The sequence below is a fragment of the Antechinus flavipes genome, chromosome 2 (assembly GCF_016432865.1).
Source record: "Antechinus flavipes isolate AdamAnt ecotype Samford, QLD, Australia chromosome 2, AdamAnt_v2, whole genome shotgun sequence".
NCBI classification, from domain to species: Eukaryota; Metazoa; Chordata; class Mammalia; order Dasyuromorphia; family Dasyuridae; genus Antechinus; species Antechinus flavipes.
The window spans coordinates 599,856,231-599,877,577 of record NC_067399.1 but is presented as its reverse complement, the minus strand read 5'-3'; the positions used below and the strand labels follow the sequence as shown (position 1 = coordinate 599,877,577).

General features: G+C 32.3%; 1 protein-coding gene across 3 annotated transcripts in view; it reads left to right on the top strand.

The window, feature by feature from the left end:
* RGS10 (regulator of G protein signaling 10) overlaps window positions 1–21,347 on the top strand; it is a 64,623-nt gene that overhangs the window by 5,678 nt on the left and 37,598 nt on the right. For 2 of the 3 annotated variants that reach the window (XR_007951142.1, XM_051981535.1), the window contains exons 1-3: window positions 8,053–8,158; window positions 12,326–12,444; window positions 14,650–14,736. Coding sequence is in view for 2 of the 3 variants with exons in the window: in XM_051981535.1 (XP_051837495.1) it covers window positions 8,089–8,158; window positions 12,326–12,444; window positions 14,650–14,736 (276 nt within the window). In the remaining variant the exon portion in view is untranslated. Of the gene's footprint in view, window positions 1–8,052; window positions 8,159–12,325; window positions 12,445–14,649; window positions 14,737–21,347 lie in introns of those variants that run through there. The other variant, XM_051981536.1, reaches the window with a different exon arrangement.

Genomic DNA, 21,347 nt, shown 5'->3' with positions numbered 1-21,347 from the left:
TACTATAGCAAGCTGATTCCCAATAATACCTTTCCTTATGTAGTAAGAGAAACAGAACAAAATACTAATTAACAACAAAACCACCTGTAACAATCACTGTATTTGAATGTTTAGTTTGCATTCTGTATCCACCTATTTACTACTTACCTAATCAGAAGGAAATGTGTTCCAACAAAAGCCCCCTGGAACTTTTTGGCCCCTTGTATTTGGTTTTTGTTCTGTTATCTTTTAGAATTGTCATAATTTACATTATTGTAGTCATTGCATGTATTATTCACCAAGTTCAGCTTTCTTTGTTCTATATCATTTCATATAACTCTGCTTCTTAAAATTGTTTTTCTTTGTCATTCCTTACACCATAAGAAGATTCTAGAATATTCAGTTACAATAATTAGTTCAGCCTTTCTAAAATCAGTGGACATCTACTTTGCTTCTACAAATATTAATGCTATAATGTTTAAATGGGGTCTTTCCCTTGCTGACTTTGGGGTAAATGCCCAATAGAGGGAACAGAAAATATGTATCATTTAGTAACTTTTCTCACATAATTCCAAGTTATTTTCAGAATTATTGAATTAATTCAGTGCTTCATTGTGTATCTTTTCTCAAATCCTTCAACATTATCTATTTGTCTTTCGTGAATTTGATGAATATGAAGTGACCTATGAGCTACTTTAATTGGTATTTCCCTTATTAATCATTTATAACATTGTTTTCATGTGATTGTTTGCCTTTTGAAGAATCAGTATGTATCCTTTGAGTAGTTATTAGGTGGTGAATGGTTTGTTGTCTTATATACTTGTGTCAATTCTCTGTAGACTTTAGGTATCAAACTTTTATCGGAGCTGCTTCAATTTATAGAATCATAGATTTAAAGTTGGAAGGGACTTCATTTTGTTCCCTTCGTAGTATTTTATTTTTCCAAATATATGTAAAGATAGTTTTCAACATTCATTTTTATAAGATTTTGTGTTCCAATTTTTTCCCTTCTCTTCCCTAATCGCCTCCCCAATTCAGCAATCAATTTGATATGTCTAACATATTCAATCCTTTTAATATATTTCCATATTTGTCATGTTGTGCAAGAAAAATCAGACCAAAGGTTAAAAAACCAAAAGAAAGAAAAAGCAAATAAACAAAGGTGAAAATACTCTGCTTGGATCTCCATTGAGTCTGCATAGCTCTTTCTCTGGATGCTGGTGGTATTTTCCATTCCAAATCTATTGGAATTGCCTCGAATCACTGCATTGTTGAAGAGTTAAGTCCATGACAGTCGGTCATCACATAATCTTGTGATTGTGATTGTCTTTCACACATTGTTACTGTGTACAATGTTCTTTTGGTTCTAGTCACCTTGCTTAGCATCAGTTCATGTAAGGCTTTTCTGAAATCAACCTGCTCATAATTTCTTATAGAACAATAATATTCCATTACATCCATATACATAACTTATTCAGCCATTTCCCAACTGATAAGTAACCACTCAATTTCCAATTCCTTGCCACTACAAAAAAAGGGCTACTACAAACAGCTTTGTACATGTTGTGAAAGGGACTTTAAAGGGTATCAAGTTTACCTTCCTGATATTTGATAAACAAGGAACTGAAATAGTTATAAGATTTGCCCCAAATCATATAGCTAATACTTGTCTGAGGTAGAATTTAGACCCTGACCTTTGATTCCAAAGTCAACCATTTTACCATGATGCTGCTTTTATTTGCTTGATGTAATTTCCCCATGCCCAACAATCTATAGCTTTTATTATTTGTTCTACATAGATTGTATTTGCACAGAATTTTTATAATTTTTAAAAATGGAAATGATCCTTTTTTTGTGATCTCAATCCCTTATCGAGTTATGAATTTTTCTCCTAACCTGGGTTATGAACGATAAACTCATTTTATTCTCATTATTTTAAAATGATATGACCATTTACATTTAGATGCTTAGATAGTATAAAAGATACTACGTTAAGCCTATTTTATGCCAAACTACTTCCCTTTTTTCCATAGTAGGTTTTACAAATAAATTTTTATGAATGAATTTGCTTTTATGTAGCCTGAACTTCTACTTTATCTCTCCTCCTCCCTTTCCCAGTCATCCCATTGAAGGAATAATTCTAAAAAAAATAAAAAATGAGTAATCAATATATTTTTAAAAATTGACAATATACAGTGTTCTTCAGTACAAGTTCTTCATCTCTAGGTATTGGGAAAATGCTTTCTTATTAATTGCTTTGTAATTTTCCACTTTCATTATGAAGTCATCATATATATTGTTTTCTTGGCTCTATGCCCCTTGCTTTAGTTCAAATAAGTCCATCTATGCTTTTTAAAATTCATATTGTTTATTGTTTTTTAAAGCACAGTATGATTTCATTATATTCATGTACCATAATTTGTTTATGGAACTTTCCCTTTTATCAGTAAACTTGAGATATGTGCCTATCAGTGGAATTTCTGAGTCATAGAGAATGGACATTATAGCCATTTTATATGGTACTACTGTTTCACAGCTCCCCCAACAATGTATTTGTTTACCTCTGTTTCATCATTGACTGTTCATATCTTTTGTCATCTTGGCTAATTTGCTGAGTGTAAGGTAAAGCATCAAATTCATTTTGATTGGTATTTCTCTTATTATTAGTCATTTGGAACATTGTTTCATGTGATTGTTAATAGTTTGCAGTTCTCTCCCTCTTCTTTCTACCTTTTATCCCCTCCTCCAGTCCCTATCCTCTTTCTCCACTAATATATGTTGAATATGGCATCTTTCCCTGCATAGTTTGTGTTCTAAGGTCTCTCTGAGTTACTGTACTCATTTGCTTTTAGCTTTGTATTATTCACTTTTCTATCCCTGTTTTGCTAACCAGTGCCAAAACACTTTTATTTTTACTGAATTGTAATATCATTTCATTTCTGTAAATGCTAGTCTGCCTTCATTTCTACATCTCTCCTGCCCAGTTTTCCATTGCAATTCTTGACATTTTTTCTTTCAAATTAATTTTGTAATTATTTTTTTCTTCTATGAAGTAACCTCTTTGTAAGTTGATCGGTATAGTAATAAATCTATAGATTGATATAGGTGGTTGTTACTTTAATTATATTGGCATACTTTAGCTATAAACAATGAATATCTCTGTCTATTTCTTTAAGATTTTTGAAATTTTGTTTCGATAAGTCCTTTATGTTTTTGATGCACTTATGTTTTATTCATTTTGTGGTTACCTTAAATGCAATTTATTTTTACAATCATCTCTTATTGGTTTTTGTTAATGTTATACAGAATTATTAATGATTTTATGAATATATTTTGTATCCTACTACTTGATTAAAAGTATTAATTCTCTTGATTTTTTCACTGATCCTTTGAAATTTTCTAACTATTACATGGCCTGCAAATGAGAATAGTTTTGTCTCTTCTTTGCTGATGTTTGTTCTCCTTACTTATTTTATTTTTTCTTATTGCTATAGTTAGTATTTTCAGTTCTATGCAAGACTAATAGTGGGTGGAAGGCATATTCTTGCTTTACTCCTGCATTTATTGGACAGGTTTCTATTTTTCTTCTTTAAAAATGATACCATATCTTGGTTTGAAATATATACTTTGATCAAAGAATGATTCTTCGATAATTATGTTTTTTTTAAATGAGTAACTACTTAATCAGACATTGGTGAAAGACTTTATCAGCATCATGTGATTTTTGTTGTTCATTTTTTTCCTAATTTTGCTCTACTTTTATATCACCTGCTTTAAATCCAACTTTGTTGCAGTGAATTGTCTATTAGTTATATTGTTACAAACTCTTTGCTAATATTAATTAGTGATAGTTATTTATATTTTTCTTTTTCTTATTTTTCACTACCTGTTTTTTTTAGAAGCAGTAATATATTTGTTACATATTAGGAGGTTGGTAGAATATTTTCTTTTTGTGTAACTGAGAATAATTTTTCTAGCATAGAGAATATTTGTTCTTTAAATACTTGATGGGAATTAGTTGTAAATCCATCTAGATAAAGTTTTTTTGGTAGTTTATTTGTACTTTAATTTTCTTTTTTGAGATTAGATTGTTTAAGGTTTTTTGTTTTTATTTTTAATTAACTTGAATATTTTATTCTTTAAAGTAATAATCTATTTCTCTTAATTTCTCAATTTTCTGACATGGACTTATGGTTCTATTCATCAATAAACTTTTAGGAAATTGATGACACTTGACAGTGCTCTGTGAAGCTTTTGATTGGCTTATTTCTGAAGAAATAAAATTGTATTGTTATCTCTGGTATTTGTACAGTGTAGTAGTTTTTATTAATTTATCTCTTTCATTTTTTATTTTGCTAATTTGATTTTCCAAATATCAGATCATTGCAATATTTTTCTTTTTTTGTTAATCATTCTACTAGATTTACCCATCTCTGAAAGAATATTAAAATTTTCTACTGTTATTGTGTAACAATATGTAAATGTGAATTACTATAATAATAATTCTTCTATAATACATATCACTAAGCTCAAAGTAAATGACAGTTAAGGTAAGTAGCTTTATCAATGAGAGGTAGTGTGGCATAGGAGATAGAGACCTGGCTTTGGTATTAGGAAAGTTTGGTTTCAAGTTCTGTCTTTGACATAGACTGAATTGTAATCATGGGCAAATTATTTAACTTTTCATTCTCACAAAGCTACTTTCTAAGAAGTTGAGATACCTGAAAAAGTATCAATGCAGTGATAGAGGTCACTTCCTTCACTGATGAAATCAAAGACCTATTTAAAAGAAAAGTTTCAATCACTGAGTTTTCTCAAATTTGGTTTCACCAGGAATGTTCTCTCTAGTATTTAGCACAGTGTGTCTGTCACATTGTAGATAATAAATATTTGTTGGTTGGTTATTTTCAAAGCTTTTTGTAATTCATTCAGCTTTTCCCATAAGACCTCATTAATATACTTTTATAATATAATATAATACTTTTATAATATAATATAATACTTTTATAATAAAATACTATTAATTAATATAAAATTAATAATTGGTGCATCTATTTAATAGTGGTACTGTTTGTTAGATTATCTCTTTATTGACTTTGTTTAATGTAGTTTCTCTTTACCTCTGTCATCATTTTCCATTTAAAAATCTTTTTTTTTTGGTCTTTTCTTTTTTGTTTTGTTTTGTTATTTAGTTTCAATTAAATTCTTTGAATTTAATTCCATTCTTAATCTCCTCATCTGTCTATGTTTCATTGGCTATATTTAAAAATATAGGTCTCGGCTGAGGTATATTTCATTAGTAGGAAATTAGTATATTTCATACTCTAAAGTCAGCACTAGTCAACTAAATGGAATCAACAAGCATTTGCTAAAATGCTTAAAATATATCAAATACTGTGCCAGATATTGGGAATATGAATCCAATCATGAAAGTAATCCTTGCCTCCAAGTAGTTTTCATTTATTGCATTGGTCAGAATTCTGACATCTTACAGTGTTGTTTTCCTTTTCATCACTGTGACCATTGTGTAAATGTTTTCCTTGTTGCTTACTCTGCTCTTCATCAGTTCATATAAATTCTTACAAGTTTTTCTGAATTTTAAAATTCAATTTATATTTTTGTTTTTGATACATGGTTACTTGATCAATTGTGATGGACTTGACTCTCTTCAACAATGAGGTGATTCAGGCTGATTGCAATAAACTTTCGAAGGAAAGAACCATCTGCATATAGAAAGAGTTCAGTTTGGGGAACTGAATGTGAATTACAACATAGTATTTTCATCTTTGTTGTTGTTTGCTTGTTTTTTTTTCTCATTTTTTTCCCTTTTTGATCTGATTTTTCTTGTGCAGCATGATAAATGTGGAAATGTGTTTAGAAGACTAGCACATGTTTAACCTATATTTTATTATTTGCTATACAGGGAAGGGGGAAGTTGGAAGGAAGGGAGAAAAATTTGGAACGTAATATATTTCATGTATTTTGAAGAATATAAAGTTATTATTAAAAAATAAAACATGGTCACTTCTAAATATACTTGTTTATATTCCATTTCTGTCTCCAGTGAGTCTTCATTTTGTAACAAAGGAAAACATAATGAATAAAAACTCAACCAACATATTGTTAAATTTAATTGTATTAATTAATTATTATTAATTAATTATTTATTATATTATTAATTAATTATTTAATTGTATCTAATAGTACATACAATATTTGTACACACAGCAAAAAAAAAAAAAAAAAAAAAGCATTTCCTCATTTCTTCTTCAGGTCTAAAATCAGTCATTATAATATAAAAGTGGCTGTCTTGGCTCCCTGTTGCTGAAGGTTAGGTATGTTACATTTCAGCTCTCCCCTGAAAAAATACTCCTCTTAAGAAAGTTTGGGACATTCTCAATTACATAAAACCCCTACTGATTAGATTCTCCTTATTTAGGAGTCCTCTGTATCTTAGTTACATTTAACCATTTAGTGTTCAGGTTTTTACAAAAGAATATTTACTTTAAAAACATAGCAAGAACAAACATATAAATACTCCACCCACAGACCTATCCACCCACCCACACCCATACCCCATAGTGGGGCAAAATTTCTCTTACACTACTTCAGTCTTCCGGGAGCTAAAAGGGATCAGGTTCATAGCTTGTCTCAATTCTTATATAACCTGGGCCCACTAGTCCAAAGCCCTCATGGGCTTGTGTCTAGCCCCCTGGTTTCTCATAATTCCCACTGTGCTGGCAGCAATAACTAAATTGAAATCCTGCTTCCAAAGTTGTCATGATTCTTGGGTCCAGAGACTCTATTACCTGCACCAATAATTGAAAAGACAAATAAACCAGACTTAAACTCCAAGTTTGATTCTTGAGATCACAGGGCTTAAGGAAGAAGGCTAGCCATTCCTTCTACTTGGCTTAGTTCATGGAAAAGATTGATAAACACTTGTCAGGTATTTTGTAAACGGAATTCTTGTTCAGAGACAGGTTAGACTAGTTGGCCTTTGAGGACTCTTTCAACTTTGAAATTCCACGAGTCTGTAAAAAATAAAGCAGCCATGAATATTTTTGTACAGTTATTTTTTAAAATAATTTTCAGGATTTGATAACTAATACTACTGATCATTGTCCTATCAAAGGATATGTGACAAATTTTGTGACTTATAGATTGCTATATTACTTTTCAAAAAGCCTTACTAGTGGTGTAATTAAGTAGCATTTTACCATAAGTAACTTTGGATTTCATTCTTTTCTTTCTATGCATTTAATAGTAAAGAAGCTGTTTTTAACTTATGTTTCTCAAATAGAGAATATAGTTTTAAATGTGATGATTAATTATTTATATTACCCCTCTAAGAATAGAGCTCCATATCTTCATTACTTTGTAGTGGGAAGATATATAGATTACTCTTATGGATATAGATAGATTTCTTGAAAGTTCTAGAAATCAGGTCTTTATCAGCCATATTTACTGTAAGTGCTTTCCCACTTCAATTTCTTTCTTTCCTTTTTATTTTGGAGAATTTTTTTTTTTTTGTTATACAGAAATTCTTTAATAACTATATACTGATCAAACCCATTGATTCCTTTGCCAAGGATTTCTTCCATTTATTTGGTAGGTAAGTTTTTTTCTCTTCTCCATAATTAGGGAATGATACTATGCCTTTTTCTTATAGAATTATTTTATAATTATTAAATTTTATAAATTAAACTATAATTATGTACATAGTATGACATTTATAAATAATTAAATAATATAAAATAATTATTATTTTACATTTTAGATTGTTGACCCCAACAGAACTTATTGTATTATATTATTTAACTTATGGATCTGCCTTTCTCCTTCTCTCCACATACTTGTGCAATTATGTGGGACTTTTGTCTAAATCTCTGGGTATCTGCCTGGAGAGCAAGGATTCTATGGAGACTACAAATAACAACAGCTCATCCTTTTTTGTTTCCTTCCTTCTGGTTCAAACTGGAAGTCAGTGAACATCTGTTGTTTAGTCCATTCAAAAGAGGATGTTGAGACTTATTCTTTGGTCAAAGGGTGCATAGGAGACATACATTCTCTGCTTCTTAAGGACACAGAATCTTTGAAAACTCAAAGATGGCAAGGGCAGGTCTATGGGCAGCCATTTCAACTGGGAGCTATTCAAATACTACTCAGAAGATGGAAAGTAAGGGATGATTTCCCTCGTATCTCTAGATGTCTGTGTTTGGTTACTATTCTGATATTTTAGCTTGGATTTTCAATTAATGTCGAGAAAGAAGTTGCTTACTTTTGGACACTTTGGTTTTATGTGTTTTTTATAATAATAATTAGATGCTTGGTTTCCTTTTAGGATTGTATAATCCCTGTGATATTTTTTTCTTTTCAAGAGATTTCCTTCCATCTCACTCAACAAAAGATGTTTTCTATTTCATTTTGTTATGTTTTGTTTTGCTACTGAATATTGATATTTCTTATTTTATCTTATTTTTCAGTTTGGCTTCAGTTCATATTCAGTTTCCTACTAGGGGAATTGCATATTATTCTTAGTAGTTGGATTCTGTAACTACTAACACCTAGTCTTTAGAAGTTTTGTTTCTATAAATTAGTTACTCAACAAGCTGTTTTCATAGATGATCAGTTGTGTTGAATAGGCTGTCACTCTTTGGTTATGAGTCTGAGTGCATGCTTTTTCCATGTGGATATAAGACGAAATGTGTTAAGAAGGTGATTAGCTTAGACTAGACTTTGGAGCATATGGATTTCAAAGCAGTCTGTTGCTGTGTTGCTGCAAAGTAATATGTATGTAAAGGAGATGTGTCTGTGTATATATGCATGCATATATGCATATGCACAGGGGGATGTACATGGTTTACATTTTTTTTGGGCAATCAATCTAACTTTAAAATTTTTTTAGAAGACTCTTACAGCTAGATCATTATAAGATATAGAGGTGACTCAAGGCTCTTGGGAAACTATAATATATTGCTATTATTAAAATATTACTTACCTCGTGTAAGTGATTTAGCTATAGATGATCACATAGAATCTCATGCTCCTTGATCTAATAGTAGTTCAGATTGCCAGAATTCTATACTGATGAATGTTCTAGATACTTTTGGAGTTTTGATTTCTAAGAAATTCACGTTTGGAGGTGGCATAGTGTGTGAACAGGTGATGCATTTGAAATCAAAAGAGTTGGGTTTGAGACCTGTCTTTGTCATTTACTACCCATATGACCTTCTGCAAGTCGTTTAATTTTGATGGTCTGTTTCTTTATCTTTAAAAAAAAAAAAAAAGGGTTGAGCTAGAAAAACACTCAGGAAAAAACCTCCAGTTCTAAATTTTTGATACTACATTTATGTTTGAAAACTTAATGATTTATTTTTAATATTTACATTTTATGGTTGTTGTTATTATTTTCTTCCATATAAGATAAAGTAAGGTTCACAACCAGTTCACCTAGTCTTCTTCATATATAAGTTGGGGTGAGGTAGGTTAGATGACTTTTGAGATATATTTAATCTAGGATTATCATTATTTAAATTTATTTTTCTGTCTATTTGAAAGTCTTTTATATTTTATCTTCTATTCTTATAAATAACAATTTATAAAAATTACTTTTTTCTTTTACCATATAGTTTAAGATAAATTTCAAATCCAGATTTTAAAATATGTAACAAAAGTATTAGTCTATGTACAGGTTTCAGAGTTGTAAAATTCCTTAAAGAATAAGCACTTAGTAAATTTTCTAGAGGAATTATTTTTACAAGGTGAAATTAATAACCCCAAAATTTAACAGAGTAATTTAATCAAATAACAATGAGTCATGATGAGTCTGAAGGTTATTTTTTTTTTTTTGCTTTTTTTAAAATTAAAATTTTTTTTCAATTATCAAGCATTTGTATTTTTTCTTTCCTACCGCCTTATCTCTCCCAACGGAAAAAAACAAACAAATTCTTGAAACCAATAAGCAGAATCAAACAAAACAAATTCCCATAATGGTCATCTCCAAAAATGTGTTTCTTGTTCTGCATATTAGTTAATTACTTCTGTAGAGGAGTAATCTTCTCTATCACTGGTCCTCCAGAATTGTGACTGATCCTTACTGTTGATCAGAGTTCTTAGTCTTCCAAAATTATTTATTTTAACAATACTGACATTTTAGTATAAATTGTTTTCCTGGCTCTGCTCACTTCACTCTGTATCAATCAATATAACTCTTCCTAGATTTCTCTGAAAACATCTCCTTTATCATGTTTATAGCACAATAGTAATCCATGATATTCCCATACTATAATTTGTATAGTTGGTGCCCACCTGATAGGCATCCCTTTGTTTCTTGTTCTTTGTCACAGAAAAAGACCTATTATAAATATTTTGGTACAGAACTTATTCCTCTTTCTTTGTTCACTTTCAGTAATAGCTTCAGTGATATTGCTGGATTAAAATGTATACAAAGTTTAGTGGCCCTTTGGCCACAGTTGTAAATTGTTTCCCAGAATGACCATGACAATTCACAAGTCAATCTAGAGTGTGTCAATGTGCCTGTTTTCCCACAACTCCTTTAACATCTATAATTTTCTTTTTTCCTTCCCTCCCTCTCTCTCTCCTTTTCTCCCATCCTCCTTCCATCCCTCCTCCCTCTCTCTTTCTTTCTGTTTCTCTTTCTTTTTTTCTTTCTTTTTCCCTCCCTCCCTCCCTCTTTCCCTCCTTCCCTCCTTTCCTTCCTCCCTTCCTCTCTCTCTCTTTCTCTTTGTTTATCTCTGTCTGTGTCTCTGTGTGCTGTCTTTGTCTCTGTGTGTCTCTGTCTTTCTCTCTCTGTTTCTCAAGTTTGCTCAGAGGAAAAGAGTTTCTTTCATAGGATCTCAGAAATTAAAAGGAATCACAAAAGCCATGTATTCTAATATATATCTGTCCAAGAATCTCGCCCATTACATTCCTAACAAATAGATACACAATCTTTGTTTGAAGACAGTTTACCAGGGGAAATCATCTACTCCATCCCAAGATAATGCCTTGTACTTATTATGCGTAAACTAAAAACTTAGCTATGGGACTCATGGGCATTAGAAATCTTGTTTTCTTTGAATTACAGTATTTTAAATCTTGACTTTTTTTATTTATCAAAGAGTCTTTAAAAATTTCCTTAATGCTGGAGAAAAGACACTGGGAGTTTTATATCTGGAAGCTAATCTGTTTACATTTCTTTTTTTTTTTAAACTATGATTTCTGAGAAATAAGCAGAAGCTGTGAAGTTTTTTTTTTTTTTAGCAGGAGTGAATAGCTTCCTTTAAAATAATTTGAAATAATCTAAAATGTAATCAGTTGTGTGGATTGGAAAACAGTAGAAGTATTATGAGCAAAGTAATGGAAACATTACAAGGGTAAGAGAGGTATTTAGTTTAATGCCACAGAGAGTGGGAAGTCGGATTAGTCAATCCGAACTTGGCAGTAGCTTGGAAAAATGTGGGCTATCTGATAGTTTACTGTATGTATATATTTATGAGACTGTTGCAGTTTGACAGCACAACATCGAGTTAAGGTTTTTTGTTTTTGTTTTTTGTTTTTGGTTATTTTTATTTTGTTTTAAAGCAGGATCAGGTTCTGGAGATATCTCAAATCTGGGTTGAAAACTAGTTGTCAAAGACATAGATATGAATGCCCTGAACAATGAACTTCTGGGAACAATGAACTCAGATATCCACTTTTATTGATGAGACAATTAACTAATGAAACTTTAGCAAATTACTGTGCAGAATTTGCTATGTAAAAGAATAATGGTAATATATGTTTGATCATAAGAATAGTTCAAGTTAGTTGTTGAGTAAGATAGATTCCAACATTAATGGTTCTCAAAAACTTTGTGTATTATATACTCATGAAATATACAGAATATTCTAGTATTTTTTTTTCTGTAGAAAGAAATTTCCAATGAAATGAAAGTAATCTAGGAGTAGAATTCGAAGGTTTTTAAAACATGAAATAATGGGGGGAAACTATCAAAGGAAGCCATTGTTTCTGTGGAATGAAACTCATTTTTTTTTGCTTTCATTTTAATTTTCTCAGTAGCCATAGTACCTGGTATATATAGGCACTTAATGATTGTTTATTAATTGATTAGTTCTACAACTAACTTTATATATATATAACTCATAAGTAGTAGAATCTGATCTAGCCTTTTAGATGGTAAAAACTAAATGGTAAAACTTTTTAGTGCATCTACTTGAGGTAAGGGAAGGGATCCTTAATACTTAGAGTAGGTACAAATAATGTTGGGTAAGATTCAAGTTGTTGTGTTGTTGTTGCTTTTTGAATGATCTGTAACATGCTTTTTTTTTTTTTTTTTTCCAAGATATACATGATGGTGATGGGACTCCTAGCAGCAGCCACCAGAATGTAAAAAGCACTGCAAAATGGGCGACCTCCTTGGAGAACTTGCTTGAAGACCCAGAAGGAATTAAAAGATTTAGGGTTGCTATTTTTACTATTGATATTGGCAAAATATATTTAAATGATTAGATAAATGTTTTTAACAAAAACAAAGACCAAGGCTTAGTCCTCTGTGCTATATCTGAAAGACTGAAAAATTTCTCATTTCACAGTCATTGATGAATTGAAAATGTTTTCATTAGGAGAATTTTACTAAGAGCAAGCAGAAGATAGTACATTTCAGATATTGTATGCCTTGGGATAATGGTGGGGGTGGATGGAGAACAATATTTATAAGTGATTAAAGAATCTCTAGCTCTTTGATTCCAGGTGGGAGAATGAGCCTATCTGTCCTAGTCTGAGTGCCTGCTCTGAAAGTCTTATTGGAACCATAAGAGCTAAAAGGAGCATTAGACATCATCTGATTCAGACCCTTAATTTAACAGATGAACTGTTAACTGATAGAAGAATAGAAAGTGTTTTGTGGTACATTTCGAGTTACCTCAATATTCACAGAAAGTATAGAGAATTTAGTGAAAAGATCATTGGAATAGGAGTCAGAGGACCTGCATTTGAAAGATGACTTTGCTGTTTACTATTTATAGAATCTTAACCTCTCTGGTCACCTAGCCTCCCTGTTCTTATTTAAAATAAGAAGTTGGGACCAGGATTTGAATATCAATTGCTGATATCAATGGATGCTTCCAAAATCCTTGAGGATTCTTGAATATGTTCTCCAGAGGTCTTAGATACTGTCTCTTAGATAATCTATTAATTTTCCTATCAAGACCTTTCTTTATGGCATATTGCCCTGCACATACAAGTGTAAATACGCGTTTATTAATTGGGGGAAATAGTAAATGAGAAGATTGGATTAGAGTATCTCTGAGGTTCGTTTTGGCTCTAAATCCTATGAACTATGACAGCAGAGGAAAAAATGGGTTGATTAAATAGTGAAATTCATTTCTTTTACTAAGGTATCTGTCAAATAGCATTCATGAAATGATAATCTTTCCTAAGATTTGATTGAGGGTCAAGTTGTCATATTCTACTGTTAACTGATCAAAAGTACCACAAGTAAACACAAAAGAACATGAAGAATCTGTCTAAGCCAACCTACTCTTTGTAGTCAATTGACTAAAAAAATCAAAAAGGATAAAGGAAATACCACCCTACTCTCTATGCTCAGCTAGAAGCTATAAAGCAACCTCAGACCTGTTGTATGTCTTAGTGAGAAAATATTTGATAGTTATGGTACGGTATTATGGAGAAAATAATGAACTGAGAATCAAAGAATGGGATTCTCGTCCCTTACCAGCTGTATGAGCTTGGGCACGTCATTCTCATCTCTCTGAAAATTAGTTTCATCAGCTATAAAATGTCTGGTTAGATTAGAGAATACCCAAGATCCTTTTCAGTTCTAACATTTGATGACTCTGAGTCAGTTACAAAGCACCTCCGAGATCATGTAGTTTAATCCTCACTTGAATTATGAATCTCTTTTGCAAAATATGGAACAAATTGCTTTTCTGGACATTTTCAGTGATGGGTGACTGAGTAGTTAATGAAGCAACTCTTTATTTTGGGAGGTGCTCTAATCATGAATAAGTTTTTACTTAAATTGACTGAAATCTGCCCCTCTGAAACTTCTTCTTACTGGCCTTAGTTTTTTATACACATCAGGAACATACCTAAGAATATATGAATGACTCCTGATAGAGGAAGAAAATAGTTCTATTAACATCCCAAATGATCATGCACAGTTTAATTTTTTGTTTTACATGTGAAAATAAATAAAAGCATCTCAATTTAAAAAATGTCTTCATCATTTCTTTCATAGATAAGGTCTATCTATTGATATCTTTTTCTTCTCTTTTAAAACTATTCTTGCTTTTAGAGAAACATACCTTGGAATCTACTTTGTTTAAACACCCTAGAAAGAACTACTATATTTTCCATTTTAATTTATTTTAGGGTAATCTTTATTAATGAGAATTTTTAAAGAAACTTGCCCAGTTTTTCCTTTTCCTTATGACATCAGAATCAGCAAATCCAAATGTTTATAAAATCTAAGGTAATCTTATTAGATTTTAAAAAATGCACTGAAAACAAAGGCATTTGCTATGGACTTGCTAGAAGGTGATTGCACAGTGTTGAGTAGTTGATCAGTTCCATGTGAAAGAAATTTTTGAAAGAGAGAAGCTAAGTTGGGAGAGTGTATAATATTTTTCTTTTGTTTCTTCCCAGGAATTTTTGAAAAAAGAATTTAGTGAAGAAAATGTGTTATTTTGGCTAGCGTGTGAAGACTTTAAGAAAATTCAAGATAAGAAACAGGTATTTCCTTCACTGCTGTTATCAACCAAGAATTTCTGTAACAGTCTCATGGGATATATTGTTTTTCTCTCCTTGAAAAAAAAATTTTGAAGTAGGTGTAACTGTCATGCCAGGACACATTTGTAATGCTTAAAGAAATTGGCGCCCACTATTTGGAATGTGTTTGACGTGTTCCTTGTATTTTGGAATGGGTTAAGAGCATTGTATTTGAAATCCTGAGATGGGCATTTGACTCCTAATGTCTTGTACTTACTAGGGTGTTCACTCTTGGACAAATTACCAGTAATAATAATACCTGATATTGATAATGCACTTTACCGGTTTTAGAATTGTGTTTTTCCTGTCACAGACCTATGAAAAAAGATGTTTGAATATTATCTCCATTTTATACATGGGAAAACTGAAACTGACATCATGTGACTTCCCAAAGTTAAATAGCTTATAGTGGTTGTTAGGATTGGGTTTCTATTTCCAGGTTGTGTTGCTCTTTTTACTGTACCATTCTGCTTTTCTCTCTGTATGTATGCCAGTTTCTTCATTTGAAAAATGGACATTAGAATGTTGTCTTACTCAGCTCATATAATCTCTATAAATTACTTTATAAGTATAAAGTATTATGTAAATGGTGATACTCCCTGTGTTATCCTGAATAAGTCACTTAAACTATAGCCTAATATTACTTATGTGTAGAATGAAGAGGTTGATGGACTCTATGGGCTCAGAGACCTTTTCTAGCCTATGGTCTTCTGACCCTAAGTACTCCATATTAAAAAAGAAAAGGATGATTTAATCGAATGTAAAATCATGTTAACTCTCTAAGGCTAGAAAATTGTCCAAGAGTAGTAGTCTATGTTGGAAGTAATTTCCTTTTTTAGGCGTTTCCTTTGCAATGAAATCCTGGGTTTAGAGTCCCCCAAATAAAAACGAAAATCATAATAAAAGAAGATTAAATTAACAGAATTTCAGAGTAAAATTATTCTTTATGTAACTTAGAGTTTGATTTTGCCTATAGCTTTTGTTCTTTGAACAAATTACCAGGATGCCTTTCCCTTACTGGGCTACATTAAGAATGCATACAAGACATAGTAAATGGTAACCAGATGTTTAGAGATAAAAGCCCAGTGTATTGTTAGATGCATTGTCAATTATTTAATATCCATTTTTATGAAGCATCATGCAGTTGGCATGCACTCTATTTAGAGCATTTCTAAGTGTTCTTCCTGGCAAATGTTCTATAATATATTAGGCAATTTGTATTACATGACCTTAAATGGGTTTCCATGATCATAGAATTCATCACCATGGACAAATCTTGGCCAATGGTTTCTCTTAATTTAGTTATGTAAGTCTACAGGAATCACATATCTTCCGTAGGTATGACTATACCTGAGCTGATTTTTGCCATACTTTGAGGTTCTATGGATTCAGATTGCTAAGAAAAGTAGACTAACAAAGCCTTGGAAAATCAGAATGTATTGGGAGACTGCATATGTATACATTATCATTGTCTTTATAGTTTCTGTGCATAGGCAGATTTTAAACTGGAAAGAAGTAGGGAAGTTTAAAAATATCATGAGAGCAGCAAGAGTTGAATTGAACACTTCACATTTGAAAGTAAATAGTAGGAGAGCACTGGAGATGCAGCAAAGTGGTTCAGTGGATAGAGTACCTGCTCTGAAGTCAGAAGAACCTGACTTTAAATTTTGTCTTAGCCACTTAAAAGCTGTATGACTTTAGGCAATCATTTAACTGGAATTTTCTCAAAACAGCAATAAAAACAGCTAGTGTTTTAAAAAGAAAAAAAGAAAGAAATAGCAGGGATGAATTCCAGGTCTGAATTTATGAATTAATAAGGGCTTAAAAAGCCCTTTTAAGTTTACAAAATCCTTTCACGCAGTGACCTCATGGCAACCCAGTATAATAGGCACTAGAGGTATTATTCTCATTTCACAGATGAGAAAAGTAGAAGTCTTGCTGATTATAGTCACATAGCATATAGCCGAAACAAGATTTAAATGTAGTCTCGATAAAGCAAATGGTCTTTTTGCTAAACCATGTTATCTCCCTAATTCATAATATGTGCTTTAATCTCATTTACATTTAAAAATTCTAAGGCCTCCTCAAAAAGAGCCACAGATTAATCTTTTAGTCTTTCAGGGAAAGGTTTTATGGATTGAGTTGAGTAGTTATGTTGGAAAGGTAATATTTTGGTTTTTAAATTCCCCTATGAACCTAAGTCCAGCTTTATTGTATGGAATAATCCCATCATGTGTTTCTTTTCAGGCTCAGCGTCAACTTAGCTGAGCCTAATAAAAGATATGAATGGACAGTTTTGCCACAGGGAATGAAAAATAGCCCTACTATGTGTCAAATGTATGTTGCTGCTGCTCTTACTCCAGTAAGAAAAGCATTTCCAAAAGTTATGTTATTACATTACATCGATGATTTCTTGGGGTGTGCACCTGAGGAACAAATGTTAGAAGTATGTCTACAAAAGACCATAGAAACACTAAGAAACTACAAGTTGCCTATAGCTCCAGAAAAAATTCAAAGACATGCTCATTTTCAATATTTAGGATATGAACTAGGAGAAAACTCTGATTTTATGCCACACATTTTAGGAAGAACAATTTCAGTTAGAGGGCATTTGGAGGAGGAAGACTGGAATGATAAGGGCTTTTAGGTCACTATGTGAGGATGAATTGAATGAACTAGGAATATTTGGTCTGGAGGAAAAAAAAAAGATCTGGGGATGGGAGAGAATGGTGGAAGATGCTTTCCTTCTTTAAATTACTCAAGATTGTAAGGTGAGGAGAGATGACTTTTTCTTCTGGGTCTCAAATGGTGAAACTACGTTGAATGAGTGGAAATTGAAGAAGCTAATGTAGAACAATTAGAGCTATCTAGGAATGGAATGAGCTGCTGAGGTTAGGAAAACAGAGATGTGGGTAGGGAAATGGTTCTCCTTTCTGAAACATTCAGGTGAAGTCTGTATGACTATTGGGTAAACTCTCAGAGCTGACATTGACATAGCAATTTAAGGTTGACAAAATCATTTATCATATTTCTCAATTTGGTTGCCACAACAACTCTTTGGGTAGGTATTATAGGAATTATCCATTTTGCAAATAGGGAAACTGAGGCTCAGAGAAGGATTATGTGATTTGCTCATGATCACAGAGCTAGGGTCAGGAATTCAAATCCAGATCTTTGAGAATCCAAATCCAGCTTTTTTTCTGGTTGCCCATGATGTTTTTCAGTTTTTTTAGAATCTAGAGAACATCCTTGTTCAGTCACAGTTGAATTATACAGCCACGGTTGAATTATACAGCCATTAAGACTCTGTGATTCTGTATATTGCTACACTGGAAGAATTGGGCTCATGTGAATTGTAAAATTACGCCTATCACATTTATTACTGCTCTGGAATTTTTCCATAATTTTTTTTTTCTCTGCACTGGCAAATGAAGGCAATTATCAAGCCAAAAAGAAAAAAAATTCAAACTAAAACAAAAAAACAAAGAGCAACTAACTTTGGCCTCAGACAAAGCTGAAAACTGAAAGGCTTTGTCCTGTTGGTCTCTTAAAAAGTAGATTGTTGAGATAATTGTCTCAATTCTCCTTTCCATTTCCAACACACAGACACAGTTTCAAGGGTGCAAAAGGCTCAACCCAGTTCTAAATAGATAAGTATTTTGTTAGGATTCTTTATTTAGAAAAGCTATTCATTTCAATCATACTCTGTCCTGTCTTCTTTTACACCTCTTTCTTAGTGCTCTTCAAAGGGAGAAAAAAATGGTTTTTCTTTATTTTCTACTTTTCTGTTGGGGAGTTTCTGGCCCTTCAAGAAATATAAATAAATAAGTAGGACTGGAAATTTAAAAGAGCTAAAAGAACAAAGTTCTTAGAAATTTCTGTTCCTGCCTTTTAATTTGATGTTGTTTCAGCTGCTGGGAATTTCAAGTGGCATTTATGGGATAGGAGGGCATCCCCCAATCTGCTTTTTGCTTTCAAATTTCAGGGGTCTGATGCCCTTCTGTTTGCAATGGACTTTATAGTATTTAAATTGTTAAATAAATTTTACTATTATTAGTATTTTTTGTTACTATTCCTTTGTGTCCGATTCTTTATGACCCCATTTGGGGTTTTCTTGATAAGGGATACCAGAGTAGTTTGCCATTTCCTTCTCCAGCTCATTTTGCAGATGAAGAAATGGAAGCAGAGTTAAGTGATTTGCCCAGAGTCATATAGCTTGTAAGTATCTGAGTCGGATTTGAACTTGGGAAGATGAATCTTTCTCATTACAGTCCCAGCACTCTATCCACTATAGTACCTAGCTAATATTAGACTTAAGAAGGTTTGGTGCAAGTTATGCTTCTTTCACATCTCCTTCATAATTCTCCATTTCTTTCCCTTGTGAAACCAGTCAGTGAACTGCCAAACTGTACTCATTGGTTGAGTTAACTAGCCCTTTAACATAAAGTGTTTTGTTTACTCTTTCTGACTCCCAGGAGTATGAAGGGAGTAGAGGGATGGGATGAGACTGTGTTTTTGTTTTTTTTTTTACTGGCATTCAGATTTTCCAAAAGTTTGCACTAAAAGAAAAAAGTCCAGGCAAATTGGAAAGCTTGGGAGTGTCAGATTCGTGTAAAATGTCAGCCCTGAAAGACATGAGAGATTTGAAAAGGGAAGTCAGTAGGTAGTTTAAAGCTACAGAGGGGTCTGGGAACAAGCCTAGATCTTCCACCTCACAGCCAGGGCCTTCCTCACTTGTACCGTGTTTTAATGAATGATAACCTACAAAAGTGTCACTAACAATTACAAAAGTAATTTGAGGAAATAAAATAAGATCCCAATTTCTTTTTGTTAAAAGTTCATGACAATCATCTTTTTATTGTACTGTGTTATGAAAATACTTGTTTTACTCCATAAATTAAAAATAAAAATTTAAAAAGTACCCAGAAGACTTTAAAATTACCTTGATATTTTTTAAAAGTACTGCCATTCTCTCAAAGACTTTCATGAAGTAAATGTCACCACAGAAATCCTGAATAGAGTCATATCAGGCCAATCTTAAGGAGGAAAAAACAGCACATAGAGTGGGACATGTTGGGAAAGATGGCATTTATTTGTTGGGAGAGACAAACAACCATGGTTAATACTGAGGACACGTAGCTCCTTTGAATCTACAGATGTCCACAAGATACTTTTCTTTGTCTCTTGTTCGGTATGGAGGGGAAGCAGGGAGATGCAAAGTTCTTTCACTTCCTAGGCATAGAATTAAGCAAAGAGAATTTCTAAGAGAGAAATCTAAGGCAATGTTGTCATTAATTTCTCAAGTGGACATGGGACAACAGGGTTTCCTCTTTATTTTTGCCATTAGCAAAGATAATTATGAATTATTCTACTTCATTTCAGTAGAAGTCATCAACTTATTGAAAATTTCAGATGAAAAGTATTTTGGGGTGGGAGGGGAGAGTACTGTGTAACTTTAGATTTAAGTGCTGAGTGGATACTTATGTGCATTCTTAAGAGGGAGTGTGGAGGCTTTGCATGATGCATTTACATTTTGTTATCACCTGAATAATTAAATACTTTCATCTAATCCAAATACTTTAATCTAATCCTCTGGGAGACCCAGAGGAAAGTCACATAACTAGTAAATGACAAGGCTGAGGCTTGAATACATGTCCTTTGATTCAAAAGCAAATGCTCTTTTTGTTGTACCACCCAAGCTGTTCTCTTTAATATAAATAATATTGATGCCATGACTTTTTATAGAGCCTTATACTCTTTAAAGAATCTTCAAATCCTTTACCTTATTTAATACTGTAGCATCACTGAAAAGCAGATAGGGGAAGCTCTGTTCTTTTTATTTTAAAAGTGAGGAAACTGGGGCCCACAAAAGATTGTGTAAGGTAAAAGCTAGTTCTTGATAGAATTGGATGCTGAGCTGCTTCAGCCATTTCAGTCACATTTGACTGTTCACTATTTGTGGTTTTTTTGACAAAGAGACTAGAGTAGTTTGCTATCTCCTTCTTTAGCTCATTTTGCAGATGGGGAAACTGAGTTAAAAAAGATTAATTGACTTGCCCAGGTAAGTGTCTGAGGCTGGATTTGAACTCAAGTTTTCCTGAAGCAGACCTTCGATCTACTGTGCCATCCATGATAGAGCTAGAAAAGAATCTAAGTTGTCTGACTTCTTGTCAAGTACTTTTTCTGCTGCTACACACTATGGGTGGCTGGAAAATACTTTTCAATAATTATAAATAGGGATACATCTTAAAATGTCCTTGAAACTTGAGTTCAAGGCCAGTCTTTGATATATACTGACTGTGCAGGCACATCACTTAACTTCTCAGTGTTCTAGGCCAAAGCTTTTTTTTTTTTTTTTTTTTTTTTTTCCTTTTTTTATTATAGCTATTTATTTACAAGATATATGCATGGGTAATTTTTCAGCATTGACAATTGCAAATCCTTTTGTTCCAACTTTTTCCCTCCTTCTCCCCATCCCTTCCCCCAGATGGCAGATTGACCAATACATGTTAAATATGTTAAAATATAAATTAAATACAATATATGTATATATGTCCAAACAGTTATTTTGCTGT